Below are 20,542 nucleotides of genomic sequence, written 5' to 3' on the forward strand. Positions count from 1 at the left end.
CAGATTCCTTCCGCTATTAGGAAACTTCAGAAAATTCCTGTCAATTTATGTTCTCTCGCCACAACATGCTCAGTTTTTCTATCAGAATTTGTTCCTGACAAAGCTCTTCTCAGTGAGCTTCACTAAAATAAGATACTTCTGCATATTAGTAACTTTTGAGTAATACAGTTTAAAAGCATATAATGAAATGCTCAAGTATACACAGGCTGTAGATCCACTGCTATTTTTGTCAGCTAAATTTACTGAATATTTGTATGGGGTTAAATATATTTTAAAAGCACAAAGGCAGCTAATCCCCAAGCAGATGCTTCACCACAAACATCAATAACTGCTCACCTAGCAAAATGCCAGAGAATAAGCTGTGATACTCCCGAATATATTCAAGATTTTAAGAGATGCAAGCACAGACGTTACCGGGGCAGGTACTTACTACGACGAAATGGCGTCAGATTAAAAAAGGAAAAAACAATAACAACAACCAAAAAAAAGAAACGAATCTAAGGCTTTTGTTTTTATTCATTTATTGCATGTCAAGGCGTCGGGAGAGCCCGCAGGGGCCCGTGGCGCCCAGCCCCTGCCCGGCGCGGCGCCTCGGCGGCCGTTACCTCAGCGGCCGTTACTCCCCCCCCGCACAACGGCGGCACACCAAGCGCATCGCCGGCGCAGCCGGCCGCCGCCTCCTCCTCCTCAGGCTGCCGCTGCTTCTGCCCCCGGGGAGAGGGCGATTTCCCCTTCGCTTTATGAAATCCCCTGCTCGGCATCGAGCCAGCCAGATGAAACCTCCTGGGGACTCTGCCCTTCCCTCCCGCGGCGGCATCGCAGCCCTCGGCTCCCGGGGCCAGCACGTCGGCAGCGGGCATCGTGCGTGCGCTAGAGCGGAAGGGAAGCGAGGCGAGAGCGGGGAGGGGGGAAAAGCTCCCTCCTCCCCTCCCCCTGAGACGGGGAGCCAACTTTCAGTGGGGAGAACACGAAAGGAGGAAGAGGAAAGAGAGCGGTAGGGAAGGAGGAGGGCTGGGAGGGGGCAGGGGATGCTGCGCGCCGACACGCCCCGCCGCCAGGCTGCCTAGCAAATGGGGCTCAGCGCAGGGGGCTGCATGGAGTAGGCGAGCGGGGAGGGGGAGGGGAAGGAAACGAGGCAGCGGCTCCCCCGCACAATGGCCGCCCGCCCTCCCCCCCTTCCCTTCCCTCCCCTTCCCTTCCCTCCGCCGGCTCGGGCTGCCGCATCCCCCGCCAGACACCCGGGCCCAGGAGCGCCGCGCCGTGCCCAGCTTCCCCCGCCGGGTCGGTACCTGCAGCGTCACCTCCTCGGGTCTCCAGTGGGGCCGCAGGCGGCGCAGGAGCTGCAGGGCGCCCTGGCGGTAGCCGGGCCCCTCCCGCTCACTGACGGTGATGTCCAGCTTGGGCACCTCCGGGGAACCGGGCGGGACGTGGATGTAGTTGGACATGGCGGCGAGGCGCGACGAGACAAGGGCGGGCGGCTCTCGCGGGCGTCTCCTCAGCGGTGAAGCCGGCAACTGAGGGGGAAATTTCCACTTCGGCTCTCGATAAAGCGGCTCCACCTCCCCCTACCCACCCCCTCCCACCCTCCCCTGCTCGGATCGCGGCGCGGAGCAGTCTGGGAGAGCAGGCGGGGCTTGCCGGCGCCCTGCCCTCGGCCTGCTCCGCGCCTTCCCCCCCCCCCCCCCCCAGCCGCTCACCTGCGCGCTGCGCCGCGTCGCCCTCACCATCCCGGGCTTGGGGAGCGGGGCCGGGGCGCTACTCACCTACCTGCCCGGGTCCAGGCTCGCGAGGCACCGAGGAAACGATTAATAAAAACTCCTGGCTGCTGTGCTGGGGCCACCGTGAGCGAAGTGCGGGCCTGCGGCGAAGCGGGGCGTGAAGGAATGCAACCGGCAGCTGCAGCAGCGCCGCGGGGCCAGTGGTCGGTTTTAACCGGTCTCCGAGTTATCTGCTGCGGTTCACTTTTTGCCTTTATGATTTCTCTGTCAGCCTTCGTAAGCTTTTTTTTTTTTTTTTTAATCCCCTACAGGTTATGTACGTGCTCACCACTTTCCTCCACTCACTTTCCACTCCTCTAGGACTACAAATGAAAAAAGTGGAGTGCTGTGCATCTGCCCTGATTTAAACATCTTCGGACATATCATCCTTTCCGTTAGCAGTATGGAAGAGTTATGTGCGTTATTATTTTTTTCCTCATTTTTTTATGTTGTAAACCTTGGGTTTTTTCAGGTTTTACGGGGCAGTTTAAATTCATATTTTCTGCCAGAAAAGTCAAACTTTACCAAAATACAGCATTTTGCCAATCTAGAAAAAAGTGGAACTGATGGTCCTGATATTTTGGAAGTATTTTGATATTACTCTTAATATCCCAAGAAGTACTTGCTTCCCAGCACGTTCTGTGATCTTAGCTAGGAAACACTGAAGACTCAGTCAGTTCCTCTGTCATAGAGCAAGTTTATTAGTTAGCCAGTTAGCACAAGAACTGGGCACCTACGCAAGCAGGGTAATTGTCAGTAATTGTAATTATCTCTGCCCTAAACAGTTCTTACTCTAAATAGGCCCAGGTCAGGGGAAATGGCATAACATACATTCAAACTGAACAATGCGGTGAGGGAAGCAGCTAGGTCTGCGGTATTAATTCTCAGTGGTTTCATACATGTTTCTTTCCAACACTACAATTCATTAGTAACCTTTCCACTTCATGCGCTACCATCTAGTTGTGGATCTCTTACCAAGAAATGCAGTCTTCTTGTCACTGAAGGGTTTTGCTTAACCTAACTATGTATATCGTCACTTCTATTCCCGCTCTTTCTGTTGAACACCTCACGTTACCCTAACATTTATTCTTCAGACACTCACCTGCATGCCTGTCCCCTCAGACAGCAGTCAGCATTTTCTCAGGTCGTTTCCTTAAATCTTTTTTCTCTCTTCATTATCATTAACTTTAGTATTCTCTTCCACCTGGACTTTCATTCTCTAGTGTGTAAAATCTTTAGAGGAAAGATCTGTCTTTGTGGGCACTCAGTAAACAAAATTTCCTTCGGCTCTGTTTAAATGAAAATAAAACATTTATGGGCATTTATAGGCTAAGTGTTATTAGTGTAAATATTCTATATAAATAGCCTTTTCCAACAAAGATTAAAAGGGTAAGACTATGGGGACCTGAACCAAATTTTAGAGTCACAAATATCATAACATTTCCAGATCTAAATGTTATAGCTTGAGTACATTTCTAATGATAATAGGCTTACCTTTATCTATTCCTTACAAGACACTACTGAAAGTGCTATAACCCTCTACTCTGAGATACTGCTTCTGTCTTTTTATACACTAACTCATCACTTTTTAAAAATCTTTTTTCTCCATCTCACCACATTTCCTCCGTTATTCCACTCCACTTTTTCTTCTTTGTCTTCTTTAAACTCTTAAAATTTGTCCTCACATTTAAACGCTCTTCTATTCTGAAAAGATTTCTTCAAACATACTTACAGATGTCATCATTTATACATGTTCAGTCTTATAAGTTAGTATTACCATAGCAACTTGATACCACTCCATCTGATCAAGCGTGCAATACATGGTGCCTCACTTCTGCTTAGGCAGTTTGGTAGATGATAAGCTAAGACTTATTTATGGGTTAAGGCAAAGTGACATTTTTGTTAAAAGAAAATGTCAAAGGTTGAATGCCCTGGTGTCCATGTGCTAAATTCAGAAAGAGCAGGTTTAAACAGAGATCAAGCTTGCTAATGCTGAACGTAACACTTAACTCCTGTCAGAAGCCCTGCTACTTTCACTTGTTGGCTCTGAGAACCCTTGCAAACTTACCAAAGTTGCACAAAATTTCCAGAAGTTGACTGTGATTACATTTTAACCAGAAGGGGGGATGCTGAAGCAGTCACGGTGCTTAGATTGTCTGGGAATTAAGGGAATTGAACTTCTGCCTGCCAAATGTTTATCAAATAGATGAAAGAACTAAGAATGCTTAGGCAGAAGCACCTTCATCTTTTCTGCTCATAGCATAAAGACATGCCCTTCTTGTTTGTCCTCATGGTGCCTGGGGAATTCTTCATTCCAATGTTAAAACAGTTCAACAGAAGTTACAGCTGCCTAATAGCCCTGTTTCCTCTCCTCTTCACCTTTTGTTTCCTGTTCCTGTGAATATTTGTTGTGTCCACATCAAATCCCTGAAGACATTTTCTGAAGTCTGGAACTTTTTCTCAAAGTTTTCAGGAACGATTTTTTTCCTTTTAGTCTTTTTCTAACATCCACATCCTGCAAACTGTGAAATGTATTACTAAGGTCTAATGGGGTCCTCACAGGCCTGCTAGATGTTCATGCCAGCTACAGGCTTGTTCCAAAAAGACCTAATGTTGCATGAAGTAGGAGTTTGGGAATAAATAGAATGCCTTTTCTCTTGATGCCTGATATTTTTGTAGATACACCATACCAAATTAAAGTCACTCTAAGTCTGACCTTATGGATTTATGCAACATGGAATTTAAGAAAACACTGTGCTTTAGTTCTCTCCCAGTTCTCTCCCACTCTAACAAACAATCGCAATATCGACTACATACAGCCTGTTCGACCTGCTTATACTTGCTATTTTGCCATTCTCTTTTCCTCCTTCTGCTAATCAGAAACTGGGTTGTTGCCATTTCATTTATTCCTATGTTCTTCACCTTGCCTTTAGGTTACTGCTGGAAGCCTGATAAGCTCTTAAAAAATGAAAGAACGGAAGAAGGAGAAGCATCAGGCTCTGACCAGTTTTAACTTCCCAGATGCAGTTCTCCTGGCTGCTTTCCAAAACGCAGTAATTCAGTAATTGCTTTAGAAGAACTCAGTGCATAAATGTGACTATAAATGGAAAATGTACCCCTTCTAGCCGTAATTAATTTTAATAATAGTTTGCATGCCTGAGAGTCTCAAAATACTGTCTTTATATTGTCCTAATCTTACAAATACAAAAATTAAGTCATAAGAAGGTTCAAAACTGTCATTAGACCAGTCAGTCAGTGGGTCTGGAAATAACTTTTGACTTCCAGTCCTTTAATCACAACCTTTCTTCAAAGCTTTAAAGAATGCCATCTCTGTTGATTATCCAGCATATGTTATTTGTGTCAAGATGAATCACATCTCTGTACACACAATGTTAAACTGTTATTCAACTCTCATATTTATTATATTGATTTTTAAAGTGCCTGGTGCCCTAGCATCCATATTGATTTACCAGCTGCAACTCTCAACACAGAAAGCTGATAGTTCTATCATGTGTTTATTGTTCTCCGTAAACAGATTTCATTTTGATCTTGGTGAATACTAGCTTGAAATACATTATTTTATAAAAATCTTGACAGTTTGTAAATGTCTCCAAGATGGATGCTGCTTGGTACATTGTTCAAATGGTAAAAATCCATTTCTTGTGCAAGTTACTTGACAGAATAATAGATTATAGCTTTTTCAAGTATATTTTTGAAAGGCATGTATGGCAGCAGACTAAAACCCTCAATGCTCTTTGCAGTTTTACGACTTAATTTTTTTGTAGCCTAGCAATTAGTTACAGTCATTTGACACATTCCATAGGATAATCTAGTTTCTTACTATCTTACCCCTGTTTTTTTCCAGTATGCGAGTGGTGGTGCGCATAATGTCATTACTATAGCAGATGTGAATACATGTGAAATAGTTTAGTGGTTTCCAGCTCTTTCAGGGTTTCTGCTGGAAAGGCTAGCACCCTAGTGGAAGTCTGGATGTTTGTCACAATAGGCATGGTTACCTACAAGGTCACTTCAGATAAATCCACAGACATCTTCCCTCTTTTCTATCCCTGGCTGTGAGTCCCTGAAGTGCAGGCTAAGCTGCTACCAATAGTTCTTCAGTGACACATCCTGCAAGAGTCAGGAAATCTGGCCTCAACTAAGCAAAGCACTTAAACATGCACTTAAGTTAATCTCAGTTCGGCAAAGAAACAAAGCTTGCCTAAATCAGTAGAACAAATACATGCTTATCCCTAAGCAGGTGCTAATTTAACAGGAGCAGTTCAGTAAAGAATTGTGTGATTTTTCCATTCTGGTGGGGCTATATGTTTTGTTTATGGTTACCTATAAAGGATGATAGCCATTGGGCATAAGGAAAGAATAGAAAAATTTCCCACTAATAATAATACTCAAAAATGGCAGCACAAAATCAGAATTAAGACTAGCATCTGCATTTATTTTAATAGAAATATCTGATTTTTTAAATATGAAGAGTAATTAAAAGTTAACCGATCCTTAACTAACTTGACCTATACATACATCCAATGGTTTACCATATCCTGAAGCTTTCTCAAGGGCAGCAAGTATGCACATTGTGTAAGCAGCCAAAGAGAGTCTACGCAAGCAGATTTAGTGCCTTGCATGCAAGAATAAATTCACCTGCAGTAATAAAAGAGGAATAGTTGAATGACTTTTATATCTTCTTGAAGTTCAAGTTTCCTAACATATTAACCAGTCAAACATCCTCCTATGAAGAAATGTTATAAACTTTAGTAATTTGAAACATTCTCTGTGAACAAAGAAAACATCAAATGTGCATTTAAATGTTATGTAAGCTTATAAAAGAAGCCTAGAAGACTTTTTCCCTGTTTTTAAGGTACTACCAGAATGCCATTCTGTATTCCCTAGTGAAATCTCTAATCAATTCTCATACTTTAAAAAGCATAGTTCAGTTAGCTGAACTAAATTAAAACAAAAAAAAATTGTATATAGAATTAGCTGAACTAAATTAAAACAAAAAATGTGATAAAATCTTGAGAGACTGAGAGTATAATTATCATATGTGAATAACTGCCAATTCACATTCAACCTGAACTAATAATAAAGAAAGAAGGTGGAAAAGCAAAAGAGGGTGTCAAAGGAGGGAGGAGAGGAGCGAGGGAAACGAAAGAGCAGAAAGTTGTTGTGATTCTGTGTCAATGGGAGAGGAAATTACTAGGTTGGCATAGGTGTCTGTCTCACAAAAACATTACTCCAAGTGACCCTGTTGTTGGCAATTTCAGAAAGAACTGGAGAATCACAGAAACTATGCTACTTTCTTACCCTTAATCCATTTACATCAGATTGATGGAAAACCACAAGGGCTCTGTGGGGCAATAACGCTGCAGCCTTTCTTCCTGTAAGCATTCTACGAGCTTGCATATCTGGGCCTGTGTGTCCAGTAGAGCTTAAGCTGGATGCTCTGTTAGGTGTCCCTGTTTACATGTTTTCTCCAAGCTTTACTTCCATCCTTGTTTATGACCTGTTTCCTACGGAGTTAAGGTTCATGTGACCAAACTCTGTATCTATCTTCCCTTAGTAACTTCAGAAACAGGGCATGTCAGAGTTTCACAGCATCTTGAAATCCCAAAGATAGTTGAAAGTCCTATAACTTTCAGGATTACTGAATAGAGAAAAAAATCACTTATTTCTTACTGAAAGGAAGGCAGAGCTAAGCTTTTATCCCTGCTCTTGCTGCTTAAGAAGTAATTTACTTGTTCTTTGCCTCTATACTTGGTTGCTTTGGGGCTTTTTGCAACTTCTCAGCTGAGGAGAAGGAAGAAATCCTTTCAGTTTAGAAAGGTGTGTAATCCTAATTCTTGTGGATTCAAACTGACTAGCAGAATCTATCTTGGTATCCTCTGCTCAGGATAACCAAACTCTTGTCCCTTTTTCCACAATTTCGATCTCCTTCTCATTCCTTGTTTCTCTTGTAGGGCCCTCGTGCTTTGGTCCCTTGCTACTGGTATAGCGGAAGGATGTAACAGATCTTTGAATAGCTCCTCTCTGAAGGACTTGTGTTACGTCCAAGGAACATGCAACATCACCCCAGATTTGTTCATGGTTCTTCAATTGTTCTCCTTTCCTGGATCTCTTATTTTTGTTCTATGATCTATATGCTTCCTTTCTGGTTATTTTTCTTTGTCCCTTGCTAATAGCTAATTCCTGATTCCTTTTGGCCTTCTCCTTTGTAGTGGGTTTCTTTTGTTGTGTATGTTACGGATTAGTACAGTCTGATTAAAATCAGTTAGGCCTGAAGAGTAGAACTTCCAAAAGCATATTTCAACTTCCATTATAGTCACTAGTAAAGCTACAATTTACTTAACTGGGAGCAAAATGAAGTGAAACAGGCTACACCTCTGTGCTCACATTAGCTTGGATTAAAGATCACAGTTGAGCTCTTCTGTTGCGCTCCCTTCTCCCCATGCCCAAGCAGCCACAGTGCAGATGGCTGTGTACACCTCAGGGCGCTGCGTGGGCTGGGGGCACCCTGGAGCCGGTGTCAGGGGGGCTCCCAGAGGCGCAGAGCCAGACCAGGCTGCCAGGGCCTGGCAGCCCCTGAGGGAGCAGAGCATGAGGGGTGGCCAGGGCCGGGCTGGGGTGGGGGTCGGGGGGCCGTGGCCTGGCAGGGGCAGGGCCATGGCAGGGCTGGAGCCAGCACTGCTGCAGCATCGCAGGGCAGCAACTGATGGCCCCAGGCTGGGCTGAGATGGGGCATGGGGCTGGATGGGGAACGGGGCACGTTCCCTCTGGCACGGGGAGGGGAAGGGACAGCAAGGGCTGGGGGTGCCCGCGAGGCGCTGGCGGTGTCCCCACTGGTCCAACCATGGAGTAAAACACTGGCTTTCAAGGAAGAGCAGACTCGTATTTCCATTCTGAAACTACAAGCTATACAACACCATCTCAGGATGCTTTTGAAAGTTTTTTGTTTTTAATTGTTTATTTCATTATTTGTCATACAGATTGTATTTACTCCTGATGCTGGGAATTTCAGAGATTAGAGGGTTTGCCAAAGAAGTACGGTGGGCACAAGAGAAGACTGCCTCCCAGCAACCGGAGACTTAAACACAGACTGTAAGTATCTTTTACAGTCTTCTCCATTTGCATCTGCTGCTAAGCATGGGTAATTACAGAATTAGTCAGCTTCACTTGTATTTCTGTTCAGGGAGAGCTTAAAACAGTAATTAAGTTACATTTAAAGTTTAGGGATAATAAAACTATGTATCAAGAAAAGAACAATAAAACTATAGCAAATATACCAAGAGTAAAAGCGCCAGCCTTTGCCAATGCCTCTGTCTTTCCCGCATTGGGCTGTGGAGCTCAAACACAGAGGCAGAGAGGAAGGGAGAGGAGAATTGTTTGTCTTGGTCCTGCCAAAGTAGACAACAAATAGTAAGCAGGAGGGTCATTGAAGAGGAAGGTAAGGAAAGTTGCTATAACAGGAACAGAGTGTCTTACTAGGAGGTCACAGTGCAAGTGGAATTCTGAGTTTAAGACTTTTATTAAAACACCTAGAAGGAGAACTGGAAGCCTCACTGCAATGTACACACACATATTGTTAATCATTACCAGCTTCCCTAAATTCTTTTCCTTTCTCATATGCTCTTAAAATACTTCATTTCATACAACAGATGTAACGCTGCAGTCTTTAGACTTGAAGATCTGGTTTGTTTGAATCCTCAGAACTTTTAACATGTGAAAAGGAAAGAATATGCATTCCTGCTCCATCCCCCTCTCTGCGAAGGAAGCAGCAAAGCAGCAGAGGTGAGGAGCATTGCCTCTTGTTCTTTCTCAGGGGCTGGAATTTTGCATTTCTTTGTTAACTGGGCCTCCCAGCCCACAGTGTATAAAGCCCACAGTTTGCCAAGAACACAGCAGAGACTCTTTTGCAAGCACATTGCAACGGCAACATTTTGTTTCATTTCTGTGATCTGCCTGTTGTTCTGAGATTTAAATTTTTATCTTGACTTTTAAGTATCTAAGTTAGTAGCCTTTTTATTTAGAAGATACTATTTTCTCTGGTATTCACTACAATTGGCTGTTTTGAGTATGCCGGGAGCTTAGTCAGCTGTTAGTACAACTGGGAGGCTGAGACTTGTTTTTCTTCTTTTTATCCCTTTCACCCAGTGGAAGGTTTCATGCTGCTCACTCTACTGATATTTGATATCCTGCCTCCAACTGATGTTCATCTTTAACTTGCTTTTAAAGAACATCCTGTGAACTAGCTCTGTTAATTATCGCTCATTTTGTCTTTTTTTTTTAACTGTATTGCAAGATATTTTGGAGGTGTTACTTCTCAGGAGAATGATTTTTTTTCTGGTCTGACTCCTTCTTCTGTAATCAAAAAAAAAAAAAGTCATGTTCTCATGCTTTGTAACCATGTATTTATTTAATCTACAGAATTAAAAGAATGCTTACAGTAAACAAAGGAGCCAGTCAGCAGTTTTTCAGAACGTCTGTTACAAGTAATATTGTAATGCAATGAAAAGAGAACTTGAGAGATTTCTTGAGTTTCTCTTGATGTGGTTTACATTCTAATAGATTTTCCTGATAATCATCATTCCTCCTTTTTTTAATTTTTAATGAGAAATGATCTTTCTGGCAACAACATCAACTGCCTATATTGGAAAGACACAGTAGGAAGCCCTTAATATGAAGTTATTGATCATTTAATAAAATGTATCACTATAAGCCATGCTAAAAACTGTCTCATGAGCAAATGAATAAAACATTTCTAAAACTTTATTCTACCATGAGTGTTGAACACCCTGGTTATCTTTACAAGTATTTCTTTCCCACTGGCAGTAACTTAAGGGTCTTTGGGAACAGGAAGCTTTAATCCGTAGACAACACAATGAGTATATAAAAACAGAAATACCCAAAGAATATTTTAAAGATAGATAGATTGCTCCTACAATCACATGGATTAATTGCCCCAAATTGTGTATTTATAAAAACATCTGCAATATCATCCATGGATCGTTAGTGGCTATGTGGAACTTATGAGATTGCTCCTCTGTGATAGTCAGTTCTGGTCAGTTCTAGTTCAAAAACCATTGTCTTGCTTTGCTTTGCTCAGTTAAGTTGTATAAAGTCATTGGCTCAAGGTCACGAGGTCAACTTCTATGTGATCCCTAAGTGATCACCAAAACAGCTCTGCCACAGCCCCAACCAGATCCTATCCTACAAGCCAGTACCACACATGAGCCAGACTCTTCCATGAGGAAAGTACAATAAACCCAGACATTTGATCCTTCAGAACGTGTAAAAAAGAATATTTAAAACACTTTGATTAATTTGGGGTCATGCCTCAGTTGCAGTTCACTTCCTGTCAGTCAGAGATTTACTTTTCCTCAACTATACTTTTCATAGTATTTGTAAAAAAGTTCTCCTTAATCGTGTGTATATGAAAGTCAGTGCCAAGAGCCAAACCTTTGGCAGAAAGTATTTATTCATACAGTACCATATCCCTTGCTTACTGTTTCATAAAGCAAACTCATAAGTTAGCATCCAGACATTTTCTGCATTTCTGCTATTCTCTGACATATTTCTACTCTCTTGTTTTTGTAGTGTTTTTCAGCATTCTTTCCTCAGCTAGCTGTTCAAATCTGATCCTAATAATTCAGCAGGTGTTTTCATAAAGAGATAGATGCTTCTCTGAGAAAGAAATGCTCAAATCCAGGAGGTTTTACCTGGTGAAAAGAGTCTGGGAAAAAGCTGTATTTCATATGGGGAAGGATCATAGAACACAGAAACAAAGAACCAGGGCATTTTTGATGAGGTCCCTGAAAGTGGTGTGATCAGAAAACAGGATCAGAAAAAGGTTAATAATTATGAAACATAGTTACTATAAGGTTTGGGGTTTGAATACTAAATCAGGAAACAGTCTTAGTTTTAAGCACAAGACAGTAAATAACAGAAAAGCTGCATGGTAGAGAAGCTTAGGCTCAAAGTTCAAGAAGCAGCTGAAATGGCCACAAAAGTATCTATGGAGATACACTTCCTGTGTCTTTGACCCAATTTTACAGAAATAAATTCAAGTTTTATATGAGAAAAATATGTTTCCATGTGGACACAAGGTGGGTGAATGCAGTACAAACAGGTTAAGAATAAGATAAGCAGTTTCTATAGACACTGTTTGTGGAATTCTTTTCTTTTTTGAAAAACATAATCATTACTTTTACATCTCTTATCAAGAAAACATGGAATTCACTACAATAAAACTTACGTCCAATGAATTTAAAATAAATAAGAGGAAACCTTTTTGAACTGTGATAGGTCTGTGGAAAACACTGCTTTGGGCAGTTAGTTAAAATTCTGTGGCTGAATAATTTTATGGCTGATAATAATATCTGCAGGTACAGTACATGCCAAGATAAGGATAATTAAATCTTATTCTTGTTAGGTATAAACTAAATGGTCTAAAAGACAGGAGGGCATTTTTTCTTCCAAACTTTATTTTAGGTGCAGCATTGCATACTTGTTTAGGGACTATTAGAGCCTGTTTCACCTTTTTGGTTTTTGGAAGCCTTTGGTTCTTGGATACTTCTGATAATAGGACAGTGGATCACCGGTATCATCTGGCATCAGGTTATTTTTTGGTGACCTTGGTGGAAAATCAAAAGGCCTGCAAAAAAACAAGCGGTCATTCATAGCGAGACCAATTCATTGTGTTTTTATATATATATATATATATATATATATATAATATATATATATATGTTCAAAAGTGTGTAGAAATATCTGGTGATGGTACTGAAACATTATACTAGTCATACATAAATGTTTCAGTACATTTTGAATTTCTAAGCCTAGTGCACCTTAAGAATTCAAATTTGTTTCTACATTAAGCATTCAGCACACATGCTTCTGAACGTCAGTGTGGAGATCAGAGAGAGAGTTCCGCCTCTGAACGTTTCTTCACCCTTAATGAGCTTCCTAGCCGTTCACTGGCTGCTGAGGAAATCCAGGTCCTTAGAGGGTTCTGGATAATTCTCAGTGTCATTTTATATACAAGCCTAACTATGTATCAACGGTGCTGCATCCGTGGAACACACATGTATTAGCTTTTAGCTTCTATATCTCTGTTTTTACAATTGCACCCTGATAGGGCGTTATCTTTTTTTTTATATAATCTTGTCTGATAATCTTGTCTGACCGTGCGCCAAATATGATGTAGTTGCTAGAAAAGGCAAAAGGAATCCAAAGGAATCCTAGAATGTATCAAGCAAGGTAGTCCCAACAGAGATTAGGAATTAGGGGTTATATAAAAGCACTGTTGAGATCTCATCTGAAGTACTGTGTACAATTCTTGTCCCATACGTTGAAAACTGAAACAGGTATGGATAAGGGATAACAACATGACTGGGCAAATGGAGACGCATAGTCTCTTATAAGAGGAGTCTGGAAGAGCTTGGCTAGTACTATTTAGTGAAAGAAAGTACTGTGTGAGCAGAAGTATCCTTTAGAAAAACATTAGGGCAGATATACCCTGAAGAGAAAGGACCTATTTAGGCTAAAAGACAATATTGGTATGTGTAAAATAGGCATAAACAGCCGTTGAAGTTCTAGTTAGAAATTTCAAACTATGCAATGAGATTATGAAGCAGCCTTCAAGTATAGTAATAGGGACGGGAATTGTCTTTGAATTTAAGTCCAAGCTTGACTTTGTTATTAGGATTAACCATCTGATCTTTTTCTGAACCTAAGCAAGAGGGATATTTCATAGTGGTTGCTTTTTAAAGCTTCAGTACATTTTATACGCATACCTAACTGCTTCCCAAAATGCACTCTTTTAATCCAGAAAAAAATGAAAGAATGAGTTTATCTACCAGTTAACTAGCTGTATATTATCTTCTGAAGAGACCAACAGACATAGTTTAATTACAAGAAACTTGATATTTTTGTCCAGTTTGATACTGAATGAAGAGGAATGGGCTTTTTAATATTTGATAGCATATCATCTTTAAAAAAAATCAGACAATCTGTGAGTTCATTCTGATCAGAGAGGGAAGTGGAGAACAACAGCTAGATAGTTAGCTGTACTTTAAATTTAGTGTCCTGCTATTTTCAGTCGTGGCAGTTTGGAATGAGAAAAGATGCACAGAAGCATGTCCCTGTCTAGATCCAGCCCACCTCCAATTTTGAGTTTTGGTACCATACGATGATCTAGTGTGGCTAAAACATAATCACTCTTTCCAGATTACTTTTCAGCTGCATCAGCTACCTGATTTGGTTCATCACAACTTAGGCATCACCAGTTAACACAGCTGTGAGCGAGGATCACATTTTAACACATACCAGAGTACTTTTCAGTAATTGTGTGAAAAAAATATACATAACCACGAAGAACAGAAAATGAAGGCATAACTGATTTATGAGCTGAAGGTTCCCTCTCCACTGGGAGTCATTCAGTATCACAGATTGATTTTAAATGTAACAGCATGCTCTGATAATAAAGTCTCAATCTGAAACTGGAAAAGATTGTAGCTGCAAAGGTTGCACCTGAAGGAAAGAGCTGTTTGCTCACTGCTGCATGCAGATGACAAAAGCTGTCCACCGACACAACTTCAAATGCTTATCTGACACTTGCTGATGATCCAAAAAAAAGTCTTGCAGAAGTGAATTACAAGTAACAGTTAAATATCTACAATTACAGGTGGAGTCATCATACTTTCCAAACTTTTCCATCGGTTCCCCTAGCTTAGTAGCATCACTCTTAAATGGATTTTGCTTCAGCCTTTAAATACTCATCCACACTCCAGTCTGTCTAAAACGCTCAGCTAAGAATTCAGGAGCGCCTTCAGGCACAGGCAAATATCAGAATACGTGACAATAACAGCTAATACATGTGCATCTCAAACATCTAATAATATATGCATGAGAATTACTGCCTGCAGAGAACAAGCAGTGTGTTTCTCATCGTTTCACCCTAAGCCACTGACTGTGCTTTTAGACTATGAGAAATCTAAACACACCAATTTCTAATACCATATCGGTGGCTATGGATTAATTTTAATAGGCCATCTGCAGCATAACTAATCTATTACGATAGTCCATGCATTGTCATATCTCAATGACACAAATCAAACCAATGACAAAAACCAAAACTAAGCACTTACGTGCATCATGTTTTTATAACACACGATCTTACACAAAAGATATCACAAGAAACATGTTTCAAATGTTATCTAACACAGTGCTTTTTTAAACTTGAAAATCAATGTTATCTTGCTGTTTCCCCACACAAACAAACAATAACAAGGTTAAAATAATATTAGGTCTGTCTTAATTTCAAAACAGTCCTCCAAAATGAAGTGAAGGCTGAAATGCTCAATCTGTTGACCTAAAGCACAGAAACTTACATAGCGTATTGAGATAATCTCAGACATAAATGAAAAATCACTGGAAAGGAAGGCCACAGATAAAATATGATACTAAAGGTAATAGTGGTTAACTCTTGGGATTCAGAGCAGGTGTTAGAATTAGGCTGCAAAAAATTCAAGGCCTTGTCTTCACACAGGTCATAGCCACATTTTGCAACATATTCTTGAATTAGTTATCTTTGCAAACTATTTCGTGGATGCTTATGCTGTCTTTGAAAGCTGATTATTATCAATCTGGCATGCCTTCGTCTGTTGGGTAGTGTTCAGGAGTCACATCAATAAAATCAGGAAAAAGTAGATTTTCGTATTACTGAAGATCATTTCTGAGTTATCTCAAGACTGGTACTGTAAAATTAAAGCACAAAATTAGTGTTTTATTATTACTATATTGATGATAAATAATATTATAATATTCATTATCATTTTTATTATATACAGATGGAAGTGCTGGAATATTTTTATTTCAAGTTGCCTCTTTTAGACTGTTAAGATTTGCAAAGGCGGGTCTGTTCTCAGTCCCTAAATTTAGTAATGACCAGATAGCAGAGATCCTTCTTCCTCCAAGAGCCTTAACTGTAGGAGACAGTTCTTATGGGATGACCGTAACATATATGCATAGTTGAAAACTCTTCTGGACCACTGTAGAGAGCAATTTTGGGAGGGGCTATTTTTAAAAATCCAGTAGTGTTTCTCCTTACTTTGTGTTAAATATGAATTTACTTCTAATTTTAGCAGAACGTGCCCAGGCCCTGCCCTCAGCCCTTGCCCAAGACCTGCGGCAGGTTGGCTGTGTCCAGCCTTATGGCGCGAACATCACTACCTCGCTGCCTTGTCTTCCTGGCGTGGCCTTGGGCCTGCCTCGTCACCACGGACCCGCCTGGTCGCCGGACCTGCTCTGCTCCCCTTGTTTGGGTGCTGCGGGCCTGTGTCCCTGGGGCTGTTGCCACCACTGCTGCTGCCTGCTATGCTGTGCCCTCAGCTCCTGGCTTGCCTGCGCTTGCAAAGCGGGCTGCTGTTGCTGCTCCCTGAGTCTGTGTTTAACTTTTGCACATCCAAAGATGCTCAGTTGTCTCACAACATTATTAAGAAGTATAATTAAGTCATGCGCTTAGCATATGCTTCTGAAGTTAGGCCGTTCATAATTACCTTTGCTAATAAAATCAAAGCTGCTATCAAGACAGTCCAAGGTGATGATCATAACTCTCCTGTACATAAAAGCAAAGAAAGGGCAGAACAAGTCTGATGAATGAGAAGTTTTTGTACTTTGAAAGCAGTTTGGAGAGACTGTCCTCATATTTCAAAAGCTCTATAAATTGCAGTTAGCAGGGTCAAATGCAGCATTGAACACAACTTTGTCAGGAATGAATTACAATAGTACACAGAGAAAAAGCACAGATGACAGAGCCCAGGATCCTTCTTTAGTTATGCTTATTGCCAGGTTTTATTGTACAAGAGTTTCCACCTAAGAAGTAAGATGATAAGTAGAGAATGTAATGAGTTGGACGCAATGGTCAGTAATCAAGGGAGTGAACTGGATTAATTCACAATAGCTCAAATGGGCCAGTACTAAGGCCATCCACCTTCTCTCCTTTCCATTCTTTATAATATAGTTGTATGCATCCAGGGCTATACATAAATTGGAATATTTTGGAAAAGTGTGCTTTGTGTGGTGGTAGTTCTCTTGCAGGTCCCGCGCTCCTATGCTTTCTCTTTGACTGGAGATTTCCTCCTGACCCCTAGGGGAAGCCGGAATGTGAATGGGAATCATGATAGGACACTGAGCATTAAAAAAAGAAATACTTTGTTCGAAGCAGCCATCTTGATCACTCCAATAACCCATCAGCAACGAAGAAGAAGAATCTTTTCTTCTTTGGACTTCTGTCAATCTTCATATGCAACATAAGCTTGTATCTCAAAAGACCACCTAGATCTGCTCCCTAGCATGGACCACTAATTCTTACAGCCACACCATACCACACCACAGGAGACACAAAAGGAGAAAATACAATATGAACTTGAAACTTCTAGCTGGGGTTCTTGCCCACCCCTATCCTCTGAGAGCTCTGGATAAGAAAGGGCCAATTTGTTCTATTTGTTCACCTTTTCTCCCTACCACTGAGAACCTGGTGGCAAAGATCTTCCAGTTAACTTGTGAAGTGCTTCATGTCATGGGAATCATAGTTTTTCCTACTTTTTTCACATGGTATGTCACAAACACTTTGTTAAGCTGAGCTTGACTGATATTTTCCACAGCCATAGAACACTTTTTACAACAAATTGGCAATAAAAAGAAAGTGAATTACAGGGCTATTACTTTGGTTTCAAGTTTAAGCTTCTAACTTTACCGGCCTGAGTTGAAAGCTTAGTTTTTTTGCTCCTTATGTATTAAGTGAGGAAAGAGAATTCAGATCAGGAGCCTCCCTGTCTCCTCTGGCTTGGCATGAAAATTAAACCTCTAAAAATAAGCAATGTGAACACCTCTGCTTCAGATGTTTTGACAGCAAATGAGTATCAATGTAGACAGAAGCCTGCATTCCATGCCTCTATGAAGCTAAGCACAAGGCCTTGCATGCTGCTGAAAGCAAAACTTGGTTAGTTTATGAATTGGTATTTTTTCTATATTCAACAAAACTTTAATGTATAATTATTTTTATATTTAATAGCTCACAACATCATATTTGCATATTCCAAATGGAACACAAGAAGCAAAAGCATCACATGGTTTTAAAGAAGTGCATTCATTTGAAGTTTTAGAATACAAAGTTTTATTGTTTTGCTTATAATCCAATTTAATCTCTTTACTGCACCAGGAAATAACTTGCATATCTTGTGAAAGATCATGAAGACTGCTCTATAGATATTTTATGCAGTTACTCTACTTAAAATAGTCTCCTCTGAGTCAAAGACCAATTAGCTGAGGAGTGTCCGTATATTCTGGCTGCCTATGCCATAGCTATTGACAAGACAAACTACACAGACCATAGCCTTCACAAGCACTAGCCCACTTTGAAATTTCAGGACCATCACTTTTGATCCTGACAGCAAGTTTAAATATATAAAAATGCATGATTATTAATATTTTCATCTTTTGTGATAGGAAATAAGTAAAAAATCTATTTATTATATTTGCACAGGAAAAAGGAAGGCAAAATGCCAACAACGTTAATCAGAAGGAAGAAAAAAGCCCAGGAAACATAACTGTTTTAATAACTGTGCGAGTGCAACCCATATTGCAATTGCGGTGACATTTCATTTCTTTGACTCAACTCTGAAAAGGAGAAAAGGCAGAAATGCTGAAAGCACCACTGCAGGTCTAATTATTGTCTAATGATATAAATGCTGTTGCTAATAATTACACTTAATTAAATTATTAACTAGGTGTTCACTAATTAACTAGAGCTTTGTAAATGTGAAGCACTCTTAATAGCTACTGTCGCACTGCTTGTAACTATCTTTGTTATCACATATGTACACAGCATTCTGCTGCAATCGCTGTGAACTGATATCCCAGTTATGCCATTGCCACCCCATTGCTCATAAAAGGTACAAAGCTATGTGCAATGTTATTTCCCTTAAAGAACTGTAAAAAGATAAATGCTATCGAATTACTAGCTGAGAATATGACATCAGATCCAGTTGTTTGTTTGCCTCAGTAGGTAATTGCGTAGATTCCCATGTTAGTGAATACTTTTTTATCCACTTTCTTTTAACTCTGTATAGAAACTGAGACTTTCAAACAGCAATAATAGCATGAAATTGAATATTTTAATGGTCTTCTGTTTTTATGAACTGCTTGATATGGACCTTCTGTTTTTATGAACTGCTTGATACGGGCCAAATCCTAAACTGCTTAAGTCAATAGAAGATTACCATCGACTTCAGTAGACTATTAGAAAGACCTTACATTCAAAAGAATAAAATGTTGAGATCACTTCAGTGTAGTATTCTCTGGGCCCAAAGGGGATATCTTCATTTCAGGAAATGAAGGTACCTAAACAATTCAGAAATACAATTTTTGGTCTGAGAAAGTATGGGGCTTATTCTTCTTCCTTAATGCAAGATTTGAGAATAATTTTTGGCTTCTGTTTTTCTTCAGAAGACAAGGGTTTATTAAATTCAGTAGAAATGCATGGCAAAAATATTTTAGAATATTACTCTATTAGAGAATTAGAGAAAATAATTTTTATTGGATAAATTTCTCATACGTATTGTAGTCAAATCCAGATAAATGTGCAAATATCCTGTTGTATCACTATTACGCTATTTAAATTTCCTGACAATCTTCAACTTCAAAAAATAATTCCAAGATACTGTCTTCCTTCTGAGGTCCAAATAAATTCTGTATTCAGTTCCTGTATAGCGTAAAGGAATAGACCATCTTATCATATATCCCCAATCAGCTCAATTCGTTTTCCTAGTTCCATTAGCCTGGGAACTACTTTAAATGGATTCATGACATAAGTAGACCATCAGTGTATATTATTTATATCATATACTTTAATTCCATAAGCAAAATCATTCATTATGATCATCTGAATTTTACCTAATAATTATCACATCAAGATTTAAAAAAAAAAAAAAGCATTATTGAGAGAGGTAGCTTTAGTCAGAGTGAGACAAAATTAGCGAAACTGTGCCTATGACAATTCTCCCCAAGTAGCTGAGAGTCCAAATGAACCTTTTGGCTCAATTACCAGGCACTGTTTATTGCCTGCTTTCAAGGCCTTCTGGAGCTGTTTCCAGGCTTGCTCTCCCCTGTTAAGGGGGGATTTATAAACAGGTAGGGACCTGCCCTGGCAGTGAGATGACGATAATGGAGGACTGGAAGCTGCCCACAGTCACCTTCCTCCTTCATATAGTGCTTGTCTTATCAAGGCCATGGGCCGTTTCTTTTGTTTTTATCCCTAGGTCAGAAAAAAAAATACAATCTTAGTGATGGACCTACAGATTCCAAGTGCTCCCAATGACTTATGATTATGAGCAATTCAAAATACATATATTTGATATCTTCAAAGATAGCTCACCTTTCTGCAAGTTCTGTGCACAAATTTCCTGTTTTAATATGTCCAACTCAGACTTCCATCCTTTCTATATCATTGCCTGCCTATATGGAAGAGCCTTACGGTATCAGGAATTTGTTCAGGTAGATAGCAATAGATATTAAAATTGCTCTTCATCTTTTGTTTAAATAGGGCAACTAGAGTGAACTTCTCCAGAGTAGCTCAGAAACCTCAGCAATGAAATTTCATTCCCCCAGAAGTTCACAGCAAAACTAATTATTCATTTCAGTAAGATGAGGTTTCGCTCTATGATTTTATTGAGACAGGATTTCACTTCATGTCTTCTGATCTAATGAGAGTGATT

At 40.2% G+C, this 20,542-nt stretch overlaps 1 protein-coding gene and 1 long non-coding RNA gene across 5 annotated transcripts in view; one reads left to right on the forward strand and one right to left on the reverse strand.

The window, feature by feature from the left end:
* Positions 1-1,612, reverse strand: part of ETNK1 (ethanolamine kinase 1) — a 33,531-nt gene extending 31,919 nt beyond the window's left edge. The window contains exon 1 of one of the 2 annotated variants that reach the window (XM_068949234.1): positions 1,290-1,612. In XM_068949234.1, the coding sequence (XP_068805335.1) occupies positions 1,290-1,445 (156 nt within the window). In that variant the 5' untranslated portion in view covers positions 1,446-1,612. The remainder of the gene's footprint in view (positions 1-1,289) is intronic. The other variant, XM_068949228.1, reaches the window with a different exon arrangement.
* LOC104154102 (uncharacterized) lies at positions 844-19,525 on the forward strand. 3 transcript variants are annotated; one of them, XR_011141983.1, is made up of 4 exons: positions 844-994; positions 2,030-2,173; positions 8,756-8,867; positions 18,313-19,525. It is a non-coding gene; the product is annotated as an uncharacterized lncRNA (long non-coding RNA). The 3 variants fall into 3 exon arrangements; XR_011141982.1 differs by lacking the exon at positions 18,313-19,525 and adding an exon at positions 9,425-10,537 and having other exon boundaries at positions 872-994; XR_011141984.1 differs by lacking the exons at positions 844-994; positions 18,313-19,525 and adding exons at positions 1,124-1,281; positions 9,425-10,214.
* The last annotated feature ends 1,017 nt before the right edge of the window (positions 19,526-20,542 follow it).

This window comes from Struthio camelus, chromosome 1 (genome assembly GCF_040807025.1).
Source record: "Struthio camelus isolate bStrCam1 chromosome 1, bStrCam1.hap1, whole genome shotgun sequence".
Taxonomy (NCBI): Eukaryota; Metazoa; Chordata; class Aves; order Struthioniformes; family Struthionidae; genus Struthio; species Struthio camelus.